General features: G+C 37.8%; 1 protein-coding gene across 1 annotated transcript in view; it reads left to right on the top strand.

Annotated features, from left to right (window-relative positions):
- The window catches only part of LOC121374423 (propionyl-CoA carboxylase beta chain, mitochondrial-like), a 95,437-nt gene that overhangs the window by 79,607 nt on the left and 2,496 nt on the right, over positions 1–13,334 (top strand). The window contains exons 10-16 of the mRNA XM_041501528.1: positions 2,458–2,578; positions 4,252–4,333; positions 5,312–5,435; positions 7,415–7,522; positions 8,799–8,899; positions 11,405–11,503; positions 12,996–13,095. Coding sequence (XP_041357462.1) covers positions 2,458–2,578; positions 4,252–4,333; positions 5,312–5,435; positions 7,415–7,522; positions 8,799–8,899; positions 11,405–11,503; positions 12,996–13,095 — 735 coding nt within the window. The remainder of the gene's footprint in view (positions 1–2,457; positions 2,579–4,251; positions 4,334–5,311; positions 5,436–7,414; positions 7,523–8,798; positions 8,900–11,404; positions 11,504–12,995; positions 13,096–13,334) is intronic.

Below are 13,334 nucleotides of genomic sequence, written 5' to 3'. Positions count from 1 at the left end.
TCATATATACTTCTTAACCTTAGATCTTGGCATTAAAAAAAATATATATTATTAAAACTTATTTTTTTCTTTTCTTTTTTTTAAGTTTAAATATTATTATGATTTAATACATATTTAAAAAAAAAAAAAAATTATCCAAAAATGTTAAGAACATGAACAAGAAATAAATTTTTTAATTAGTACATTTACGGTATTACACTTATAGCCTTACAGGTTGCGTTACATTATCATTTGTGGTTAGTGTGCCTAAGTACCAAAGACAAATTTATATAAATCTTATAAATTAATATTCAGTTTTTACTATAATGAGGAACGGTGGCGTGGTACTTATTTAAAATCATTATAATTATGCAATAAACATTGTATTTTCATTAATCATAAGTAAAACCTCATTACGGACAATCGTGTGAAATATACCGGAATTATACCCATTTCCGTGAGTAACTTTATGTCAAAGTCAAACACAACATTTTTTAATTGTACAAAAATTATTTCTTGCAGTGTACCCTTATAACCAACATTTTACCGCACAAACATACAAAATTAACTGACACAAGTTTGTTTATACAGCTAATTGGTCTTTTCGTTGTCTTGCTGTGACATGTGATTTTAACATGCATGTGTATCGCTGTCAACTCGGGAGTCTGGCAGTTCAGATTCGTCATAGTTGCATTTTCATTATGTAATCCAGTGGGAAGACATTTTACAATTCAGAGGTGTTATTAGAACTAAATTGGATAGTTTTTTATTTTATTTTATATGGCAACACTGAATGTCAATACACAGCCTGTTGAATTAGCGACACACGCTTCGTAGCCATTACGATGACAACAAACATTATAATAACACGTCATTTTATAAACTTCTTGTGCTTTTTTAACAATATAAATAGGCTATCCCACAATTCTCACTTCGGCAAAGGTTAAACAGTCGGGACAATTCGGCCTGTTACATTCTCGGAAACCGAAAGTAGTCGACATTTTCCGAATGAGAAAAAAAAGGCAGAGTTACTTCCCTTCTGTTATTTTGACAAAAGAGGATCGATTTTTTTTTTTATGCTTACAAAAATGTCATTTAACAGGAGAAACTGTCTCCCGCACAGGTGAAACTGTCTCCCGCACAGGAGAAAGGAGATTTGATCAAATACCGGGAGACTCCCGCGGAATCCGGGAGGGTTGACAGGTCTGGAGTATACTGTGTAAGGGCTGGAATCTAGTGCAGTCGGTAGAGTGCTAACCCCAGGGGCTGGAATCTAGTGCAGTTGGTAGAGTGCTGACCCCAGGGGCTGGAATCTAGTGCAGTCGGTAGAGTGCTAACCCAGGGGCTGGAATCTAGTGCAGTCGGTAGAGTGCTAACCTCAGGGGCTGGAATCTAGTGCAGTCGGTAGAGTGCTAACCCAGGGGCTGGAATCTAGTGCAGTCGGTAGAGTGCTAACCCACGGGCTGGAATCTAGTGCAATCGGTAGAGTGCTAACCTCAGGGGCTGGACTCTAGTGCAGTTGGTAGAGTGCTAGGCCCAGGGGCTGGAATCTAGTGCAGTCGGTAGAGTGCTACCCTCAGGGGCTGGAATCTAGTGCAGCCGGTAGAGTGCTAACCCCAGGGGCTGGAATCTAGTGCAGTCGGTAGAGTGCTGACCCCAGGGGCTGGAATCTAGTGCAGTCGGTAGAGTGCTGACCCCAGGGGCTGGAATCTAGTGCAGTCGGTAGAGTGCTGACCCCAGGGGCTGGAATCTAGTGCAGTCGGTAGAGTGCTGACCCCAGGGGCTGGAATCTAGTGTAGTCGGTAGAGTGCTGACCCCAGGGGCTGGAATCTAGTGCAGTCGGTAGAGTGCTGACCCCAGGGGCTGGAATCTAGTGCAGTCGGTAGAGTGCTGACCCCAGGGGCTGGAATCTAGTGCAGTCGGTAGAGTGCTAACCTCACGGGCTGGAATCTAGTGCAGTCGGTAGAGTGCTAACCCCAGGGACTGGAATCTAGTGCAGTCGGTAGAGTGCTGACCCCAGGGGCTGGAATCTAGTGCAGTCGGTAGAGTGCTAACCTCACGGGCTGGAATCTAGTGCAGTCGGTAGAGTGCTAACCCCAGGGACTGGAATCTAGTGCAGTCGGTAGAGTGCTAACCCCAGGGGCTTGGGTCGTAGGATCAAACCCCTTCAGTGGACCCATTAGGTCTTTTTTCCAGTGTTCGAGTAGCATCTAAATATAATTTCCATGAGAAGATAATAATGATTAATTCCCTACCGGTCCAACCAGACGGGACTATAAGTTTGATCTCTGTCCTGTCTGTCTGTCTGTCTGTCTGTATGTCTGATGTCTGTCTGTCTGTCTGTCCTACATATAGTTTTCCAAATGTTTTTATTTTTTACAATGCCTTGAAATATTGAGCAGACATTTATGGCTTATAAATTTATCATGTTCTGTTCTAGGTCAAGTTTGACTTTTCAATTGACTCATTATATTTCAGGCGTGGCTCACCGAGCGTTTGAGAATGATGTTGATGCTCTGCTGATGGTTCGAGAGTTGTTCAGTTTTCTCCCTTTACACAGCCACGATTCCGCGCCCATCAGGCAGTGTGACGATCCATGGTGTGTGTTGTTCTGTCACCCATCCATACTATTCATCTATTACTTCATCCATTCATCCATCGATTCATCATCCATCCATCCTATTGCCCATCTGTTTCTTCATTCGTACATGCATTCATCCATCCATCCATCCATCCACCCAAATCCACCCACCCACCCACCCACCCACCCATCCATCCATCCATCCATCCACTCATACAATCATACACCCATTTATCTATCTGTTGATTCATGCATCATGCATCCACCCACCAATTTATCCATTCATCAAGACATGAGTTATCTATCCATTAATTTGTCCATCTATCCATTCACCCACCCAAATTCCATTTATCCTAACACCCACACGATCCCTCCCTCCCGTCCATCCATTCACCCATTCATCTATCCATACATCCATCCTTCTCTCCTTCAATCCATCTATCAGTCTGTTGATCTACTACTTCATTCATCTGCCCATACATCCATCCTTCTCTCCTTCAATTCATCTATCAGTCTATTGATCTACTACTTCATTCATCTATCCATACATCCATCCTTCTCTCCTTCAATCAATCTATCAGTCTGTTGATCTACTACTTCATTCATCTATCAGTCGATTGATCTACTACTTCATTCATCTGTCCATACATCCATCCTTCTCTCCTTCAATCCATCTATCAGTCTATTGATCTACTACTTCATTCATCTGCCCATACATCCATCCTTCTCTCCTTCAATTCATCTATCAGTCTATTGATCTACTACTTCATTCATCTGCCCATACATCCATCCTTCTCTCCTTCAATTCATCTATTAGTCTATTGATCTACTACTTCATCCATCTATCCATACATCCATCCTTCTCTCATTCAATCCATCTATCAGTCTGTTGATCTACTTCATTGATCTGTCCATCATATGTATGTTTGAAATTGTTATGGTTTTAATTGATTAATGTTTTGACATTATAGCGAGTTGGAACTCCCCTGATCATGACAGTCTGTTATCTTGATTGACAGTGATTATTTCGGTCGGAACTACCTTTCCACTGAGGTCCGGGATTTAGCTCAGTCGGTTGAGTGCTCGCTTGAGGTGCTTGCATCATAGAATTCAACTGATAGTTTTTTCTCATTCCAGCCAGTGCACCACAACTGGTCAAAGCCGTGGTATATACTTTCCTGTCATCCAATAGCCAATGATTAATTCATCAATGTGCTCTTGTGGTGTCGTTAAACAAACTAACTTTAACCTTCCACTGACAGAACAGTTTGATGTTTGCTGTAAACAGTTATGCTGTGGGCAAAATGTGGCTGTCTGTTTATTACTGAATTATTTGCTACTATTGTTTTTTTAAGAACAGGTTTCTTTTCTAATCATTCATTTATTTGTGCATTTTTATTTTTATACTTATATCCAATTAAGACTGAAGCATTGTGAACTGAGCACACACCTCAGCTATCTGGGCTGTGTCCAGGACAGTGGGTTAATGGTTAAAACTTGCTCGGAGTGGGAGCCGGTACCGGAGTGAGAACCCACTACCCACCAGCCTTACGTCCGATGGCATAACCACTATACCACCGAGGCTGGTTTTGTAATCTAAACCAAGTTTGATAATGTTTAAAATATAACACGTGGTACACTTGATTGAAGAACTTGGCAAACCTTCCTTTTTCTTCCCTTTCACATTTCAGGGATAGACTGGTGCCTGGTCTTAACACAGTTGTCCCCCTTGAGTCCACAGCAGCCTATGACATGCATGGAGTTATTACTGGGGTTCGTCTTTGTTATATCACTAGAGATGCACAGTCTTGCTGTAGTACTGATATGTTATTCTAAATAGCATTGCAATACACCTTTTCCAGGCCTCGAAGTTGGCAAGTAAAAGGACAAGACCTTTTGGCGTAGACCAAAGGAGATTTGTGTATGGGATGGGAACTCTATTTACGTAGGGCATTATATGACCAGTGAGGGCTGACATAGCCCAGTGGTAAAGCGCTCGCTTGATGTGCGGTCGGGTTAGGATCGATCCCCGTTGGTGGGCCCATTAGGCTTATTTCAGTGCACCTCGATTGGTATATCAAGGGCCGTGGTATGTGCTATCCTGTATGTATGATGGTGCATATAAAAGATCTCTTGCTACTAATGGGAAATAATGTAGCGGGTTTCCTCTTTGAGACAATATGTCAAACATTACCAAATATTTGACATTAGCAGATGATTAATAAATCAGTATGCTCTAGTGGTGTCGTTAAACAAAACAAATTTTATACGACCAAAGGGCATGTGAACAAGGCAAATTGTAATGAGTAATTTAATCTGACATGCAGCATCCATTCAAGGTAAATGGGTGTGAACAGCTTTATATGTCTGAAATAAAACAACTTTTAGGAGTTAAGCATCATGACAGTTAGGAGTTAAGCATCATGACAGTTAGGAGTTAAGCATCGTGACAGTTAGCCACGTGACTGTGACACTGTTTAATTATCAAGGCACTGGAGTGTGTGGTTCGGGCACTGCAGCACTTCGCCACATGGCTGCCATTAACTTCAAGCCCTGCTTATCTAAACAATCAATTGACAAAATCACATTGTTCAGCCAAAATATTCATCAAAACACACATTTTGACCTCAAAATTCTGTTAAATCAGACAGAAATGTAGACAGCCAATTTTATAAAAGCTGAAACTTTCTGTTATTCTGCTAGTATTATTTTTACCATTGGTTTGAATGGAACATTTTTAATTTTTTGTAGATTGTTGATGAGGAAGATTTTTTTGAAATTATGCCCAACTATGCTAAAAATATCCTCATCGGTTTTGCTCGACTGAACGGTCGTACTGTGGGTATAGTGGGTAACCAGCCGAGTGTTGCGGCAGGTAAGTATTTCTTGAAATCAGTGTTTTTACGCTTATTGCACTTTGTCTTGGGCAGGATGTCGCCCAGTCGTAAAGCACTCGCTTGATACATGGTCAGTTTAGGATCGATCCCCGTTGGTGGTCTCATTGGGCTATTTCTCGTTCCAACCAGTGTACCTATATCAAAGACTGTGGTATGTGCTATGCTGCCTGTGGGATGGTGCATGTAAAAGATCCCTTGCTATTAATGGAAAAATGTAGAAATATGTGAAAATTACCAAATGTTTGACATCCAATAGCTGATGATTAATAAATCAATGACTATCTTAAACTCAGTAATATTTCCATATACTTACTTTTGTGACACTGAATAGTTGATGTGTATTTTTGTGCTGGGTCGTTTGCTTTATACTCAGTGTTTTACAGTCATTTGTCTTATACTTGTCTTTTGTGGTTATTTGATAATACTCAGTTTTTTAAAAGTCATTTGAGACATAGAGAATAATACATGAGTTTCCGTTTGATACCATTTATCTTACAACGATTTTGCTTGTTGGATATGTTTTTAAACAACAAGTTGTAAGATAAATGGTATTAAATGGACACGAATGTAGTATTCTATTTCTTACATACTTCAAAGCAATGAAAATGTAAAACAATATAATGAACTAAATTATGTTGTTACAGAACGTAGCCTAACTGGGTCATGGCGTATGGATACTTGGCATTAAGCATACATACCATATCATAACCAAATCACTACTGTACTAACAGATCCATTTTCCTTAAAAAAAATAGAGCGCTCTAAAACATTTGCCAACCACTCGGAAAATGAAGTTGATGAAAAGCAAGCATTTTAACCTTTAGACTACTGGATTAATTTTTAACAAAAACCACGTTGAGTGGGTACAAGTTTATAATTTTTACTGACATATAGTCACTTAAATGTTTTATTAATACATGAAATAAAGTGCATATATGAATCGGTAAGTATTATTTTCATGTCTTTTTTGTTGTAATTTTTATTATTTTAGATCGGCTAATGGTGATTAAAATTAGGCAAAAAATTGAAAAGTTGCATTTACTTACGGGCATTTGTGGCCAGCTGTCCAGTATTTATGTCCATTATTCCCGATAACAGTGGTTTTCTGACCAGAATTTTTTTTAAACCCGAACTACGATTCATATTGCAATATTTGGTAATTTTCGTTGTTGGTAAAACGATCAAATTTATTATCAAATTAGCTGTCACAATCAGCTATTGATCCCTGAAAATGACCGCGACGTGCCGCCATTGTTGTCAAGCGAAAATACTTGCCGAAAACCACTTTTTGAACTCAAAATTTCAAGGTATTTTCAATTGAAAAAATCAAAACAAAACCCACCATTTTGAAAAAAATTCTTTTTTCTTTAATTATATTTCCGTTTCCGGTGAGTGTCGTGTGCAAAATGTCGGGAAATATGAATTGAAGAATGCACTGTATACAGTGTACAGTATATCGACTGACGTGACGTCGGGCGAGATATCTCGCCTGCAGTACTCAGAAGGTTAATGTGGCGAAGCATTGTAATACAGCTAATTTTGAATTTGAATGACGTCAGTATTCCAATGACGTCACTTTATATCTCCTTACAATAACACTAAACTGGGTCATGACCTCTCAGAAACGATCTCCAACATAAGTTGTATACGATTTTGATACACAATGGTGATCTCCTACACAGGTGTGTAAGAAATTGTATTTAATTTCTAAATAATTCCAATTCAGTCTTTGATTGTAATTTATTTTATACTGGGTCTTTTAGTCATTTGTCTTATACTCTGTTAGGTCAGGACAGACCAGGTCATAGGTTTTAGAACAAGCTGTTGTAGCACACGTATTTCAGTCATTTGTTTTATATCCAATATTTGATGATCTTCTGTTATACTCAGTTTTTTTCTGTTCATTGAAACACACTGTATTTAATTTGTAAATAATTAAAAAATTTACTCTTTTTAGGGTGTCTTGACATCAATTCCTCGATAAAAGGTGCTCGATTCGTCCGATTCTGCGATGCCTTTAATATTCCAATTATCACATTTGTTGATGTGCCAGGCTTTCTACCAGGTAATACATACATGATTTAGTTCACAGGGCTTGGACTTAGTGACGGCTTATTGAGATATGAATTGTCATGGGTCGGGAGCGTCATTGATGACACTTTTGTGCCGCTGGATAAAAATTACTGACAGCAGAAAAACTCTTCAACGACAGCAAAAATAATATATCTGGTGTACATTATCCGCCAGTAGTTAACATTTGGACATTTAAAATATGTCTACATGCAACAAAATAACCTTTCAGTCATATTTATTTGCTGCAAAAGTAACCTTTAAAAAAACCTTTAAAAAAACCTGTATGCAGACTCGAAATTATTTCACCCATGTCATTTGTTTTTTGGATGCCGTGTGAGACAAATTGTTAAGATCAAGCCCTGGGTTCATTACTGATGACAGCAGCCATGGCAGTAGCATCAACTCACACTGATCGCCAAAATTATGTTTTTCAATTAAGCTCCATCTGTGACAAACTGGGGGTGGGATTTACCTCAGTCGGTTGAGTGCTCGTCTGAGGTGTTTGTGTTGCAGGATCAGATCACCTTGGTGGATCCATTCAACTGGTCAAAGGCCATGGTATGTGCTTTCTGTTTATACGAAAGTGCATATAATAGCTGCCTTGCTGCATTAAGAAAAATATAGCGGGTTTCCTGCGATGACTACGTGTCAGAATTACCAAATGTTTGACATCCAGTAGCTGATGTTTAATTAATCAATGTGCTCTAGTGGTGTCGTTAAACAAAACAAACAAACTGTAAATCCTAGGTCAGTGAAACGTTTTTATTAGTTACATCTATGAATGAATGAATGTTTAACAACACCCCAGCACATTGGATGTCAAAAAAGGTACATCCATGACTGGTAGATCAACGATTGTGGTAGGTGCTGTCCTGTCTGTGGAATGGTGCATACAGAAGATCCCTTGCTAGTAACTAAAAATTTTAGCGGGTTTCCTCTATGGCTATATGTTGGAATTATCAAATATTTAACATCCAATAACTGATGATTAATAAATCCATGTACTCTAGTTGAACAAACCAAACTTTAAACATTAACTATCAATGTCTATTTTAATGCATTTTAAAACAGTTTTAAAATTAATGAAATTATTTATGTATGAAGTAGATACATGTAGGTGTACATCATGACAGCTATATCACAGATTATGTCTTTATGTACTGGATCAGTTTATGGAAGATGACATATTGGATTTTGAAGAAATTTTTTGTCATTTAGTTCTGCTCCTATTTTTATTTTCATTTCATTTGACATTTTGCTTCTTGCAGGCACCAACCAAGAATACGGTGGTATTATTCGACATGGTGCCAAACTTCTGTTTGCGTTTGCGGAGGCCACTGTGCCTAAGATAACGGTCATCACCAGAAAGGTAGGGAAGAAAACACATTAAACAGCCACGTCTTTGTGTACCTTGTTCCACGTCAAAACGTTTTATGGTAGACATATGGAGGCTGCAGCTACACAATATGATGCATCGCTGACTGAAAATAATGGATGATGCTATTACATGTTTTGAACTTATGCATACTGTTTCATCTGTTTGGTGAAGTATTTTTACAGCTGTGTTGCCTGTGCTCATGACGGGTGCCACCGGTGGGGCAGGATATGCTCCACTTTCACAAACACCTGATATCACCACTGTTATGACAGTGATTCATGAGTGCATGTCATCACAGCTGTACGTATTCCAATGAGCTCTGTGAACCAGTCTGAGAGTGGCAGTCTTCTTTGTGGTGATTCACTGGGGATGAAATCTATAGTAAAGTATCTTTGAGAGTGGCACCTTGATTCACTGGGGATGAAATCTATAGTAAAGTATCTTTGAGAGTGGCACCTTGATTCACTAGGGATGAAATCTAGTAAAGTATCTTTGAGAGTGGCAGTCCTTGATTCACTAGGAATGAAATCTAGTAAAGTATCTTTGAGAGTGGCACCTTGATTCACTAGGGATGAAATCTAGTAAAGTATCTTTGAGAGTGGCAGTCCTTGATTCACTAGGGATGAAATCTTGTAAAGTATCTTTGAGAGTGGCAGACCTTGATTCACTAGGAATGAAATCTAGTAAAGTATCTTTGAGAGTGGCAGTCCTTGATTCACTAGGGATGAAATCTAGTAAAGTATCTTTGAGAGTGGCAGTCCTTGATTCACTAGGGATGAAATCTTGTAAAGTATCTTTGAGAGTGGCAGACCTTGATTCACTAGGAATGAAATCTAGTAAAGTATCTTTGAGAGTGGCAGTCCTTGATTCACTAGGAATGAAATCTAGTAAAGTATCTTTGAGAGTGGCAGTCCTTAATTCACTAGGGATGAAATCTTGTAAAGTATCTTTGAGAGTGGCAATCCTTGATTCACTAGGGATGAAATCTAGTAAAATATCTCTTTGTGAGTGGCAGTCCTTGATTCACTAGGGATGAAATCTAGTAAAGTATCTTTGAGAGTGGCAGTCCTTGATTCACTAGGAATGAAATCTAGTAAAGTATCTTTGAGAGTGGCAGTCCTTGATTCACTAGGGATGAAATCTAGTAAAGTATCTTTGAGAGTGGCAATCCTTGATTCACTAGGAATGAAATCTAGTAAAGTATCTTTGAGAGTGGCAGTCCTTGATTCACTAGGGATGAAATCTAGTAAAGTATCTTTGAGAGTGGCAGTCCTTGATTCACTAGGGATGAAATCTAGTAAAGTATTTGAGAGTGGCAGTCCTCTGGCAATTCACTAGGGATGACATCTCTAGTAAATTATCTCTGAGTGGCTATCTTAGTGGCTGTCTTCTGTGGCGATTCACGAGGGATGAAATCTCTAGTAAAGTATCTTTGAGAGTGGCAGTCCTCTGTGTGGTGTTTCACTAGGGATGAAATCTAGTAAAGTATCTCTTTGAGAGTGGCAGTCTTCTGTGGCGATGCACTAGAGATGAAATCTAGTAAAGTATCTTTGAGAATGGCAGTCTTCTGTGTGGCGATGCACTAGGGATGAAATCTCTAGTAAAGTGTTTGAGAGTGGCAGTCCTCTGTGTGGTGAGTGACTAGGGATGAAATCTCTAGTAAAGTATCTCTTTGAGAGTGGCAGTCCTCTGTGGCAATTGTTTAGGGATGAAATCTATTAAAGTATCTCTTTGAGAGTGGCAGTCCTCTGTGGCAATTGTTTAGTGATGAAATCTCTATTAAAGTATCTCTTTGAGAGTGGCAGTCCTCTGTGGCAATTGTTTAGGGATGAAATCTCTATTAAAGTATCTTTTTGAGAGTGGCTCTCCTGTAGAGGAATCATCGACTATTTTGCCAAGTACCCATTCGACTCGGTATTGTGCAGAGATACAGCCCTGATCATGTATTATGCAGAGATACAGCCCTGATCATGTGTTACGGTTCTGTTGTTCACATTTACCATTGTAAAGCATATTCATCTCACTTTGTTTTCCCCCATCTTAACTTGTGCCCCATAACTGATATATTAAAGATTGTGGTGTGTGATCGATCCCGTTAGTTTGGCTATTTTTCATTCTAGCCAGTACACCACTACTGTTAATATCAAAGCTAGAGGTATGTGCTATCCTGTCTAATGTATGGTGCATATAAAAGATCCCTCGTTACTTATGAAAAAATTACCAAATGTTTTGACATCGAGAATCAATGTGCTCTAGTGGTATCATTAAACAAAACAAACTTTAACCAAGTTTTCCATACAGTTTATGGCCATTAGTACTCATTTCTACATGTTCTGTGTGTAGGTTTATTTTGATGTATATCTAAGAAACAAATGTTCGATTGACATATTTGAAAATTTTTAACACAGCAGAAAATTTTAATTATTCTGGTTTGGATGAGTGTGAAGTTTGGTGATGTAGATAATATTTCATGCTGAACAAAATGTTTTCATCCAGGCATACGGCGGTGCGTATGATGTGATGAGTTCGAAGCACCTCAAAGGTGACATCAACTACGCATGGCCTACAGCAGAAGTTGCTGTGATGGGAGCCAAGGTACGCAGTGAAAATATTTAAACATTTTAGCTGATAACAACATGTAGAACTTGTTGTGTCCAAAGTTGTAGTTTTAATATTTAAAATGTGATGAAAACTATGAAAAGAAAGCAATTTGATTTATGTTTTGACTCTACCCCTCTCTCCTCCACAACCCCTCTCTCCTCCACTACCCCCCTCTCCTCCACCACCCAACCCACCCCCAAAAAACCCTTAAAAGTGCACGACTCATTTTTGCAGAGTGGACATAACTAAAGTAGTGTCGAAAATAGAATAAAACTGATTTGCGTCGATTATTTCTTTGATATTAAACTGACAAATAAATATTTTGTAACTATCTATTTAATGATGCTCTACCTAATTTAGCATTTACTTGTTTGGGCTCTCATTGATGTACAAGGTGTGTTTACTCTTGAAATTAAAAGAAAGATGTCAGTAAACAGGTGATTTTAAAACTGCAAATTATTTTGAATTGGAGCATAAATTATTAATTATAATCAGCATATTTAGTGAATATAAATTAAATATAAGTACATTAGAAATTTACACAGTCTTGCAACCACTTAAAGGTTCTATATCATAGTTATGTGAGAGAATCTGTTTGTGATAAAGATTCTCCAATAAAAATTTATTTTCTAATAATAAATAAATTATTTTGTTAAAATCATTTATGGGCATATATTTCAAAAAAAGTATTTGCAATAGCTATCATTATGCAACTTGGAGATAGCTCCATTAATACATGTACATATCACCTTTAATACCGGTATAATAGATCACATACTCAGAATGGTTCTTGGCAGTTTTGCTCAAAACTTATATAAAAATGTCTACAAATATTTTGTTTGGAGAGGGATAGGGGTCAACCATCATCAGACAACAGCATTGAAATTGACACATGTTGACCAAAATGTGTTATAGTCTTTTCCAATAAAGGTCACAGATCACCTGTTTACTGACATCTTTCTTTTAATTTCAAGAGTAAACACCACCTTGTACATCAATGAGAGCCCCAAAAAGTAAATGCTAAATTAGGTAGACTATCATTAAATATATAATTATTTACAAAATATTTACTTGTCAGTTTAATATGAAAGACATAATCGACCAAAATCAGTTTTATTCTATTTCCGACACTACTTTAATTCCATATTTTTAGCCCTTCAAATATTGATGTCTTTTTTGTACAGTGTAATTTTTCAGGATCTTTATTCTTTTTCTTTTGTTTGTCAGTCTGATTTTCAAATTTACATTTTTTTATATTTATTTATTTTATGTTTTTTTTTAGGGGGGAGGGGCATAAAATAGTTTGTACAAAAATGGGTTAGTTTTGATCTAAAATGCTAAAAATATTATCTTCATTTAGGTACGGTATAGAATGTTCAACTTTTTAAAAGATAATTTTAAAATCTATTCTTTCCATTGAAATAATACAATTGCTGGTTTGACTAGAATGTAGGTTTTGTGTGTAAACAAAGTGTTTGTGTTCCAGGGTGCAGTCAATATTATATTCCGAGGCCATGCATCGACGGAGGAACAAGAATCTGCATACATCCAGACGTTTGCAAACCCCTTTCCAGCTGCTGTCAGAGGTTACTTCCCTTTCATACTTATTATCCTGTGATCTCCTAAAACAAAGTCACACCCAGTGGTATCCTTTTACTTTTAGAGTTAATATTCAGAGATCTCACTTATAGACATTATCCACAGTGATCTCCCTTTTATATCTTAAATTCAATCATTAAAAGTTAGATTTCACATTCAGTTATCTTCATTTTATAGTTTTTGTGCTGGTGTGTTGTTAAACATTCATTCTTTCAAATTCACATTC

Source organism: Gigantopelta aegis, chromosome 1 (genome assembly GCF_016097555.1).
Source record: "Gigantopelta aegis isolate Gae_Host chromosome 1, Gae_host_genome, whole genome shotgun sequence".
In the NCBI taxonomy this organism is placed as follows: domain Eukaryota; kingdom Metazoa; phylum Mollusca; class Gastropoda; order Neomphalida; family Peltospiridae; genus Gigantopelta; species Gigantopelta aegis.
Note: the sequence above shows the minus strand (reverse complement) of the source record. Positions and strands in the feature narration are given on the sequence as shown.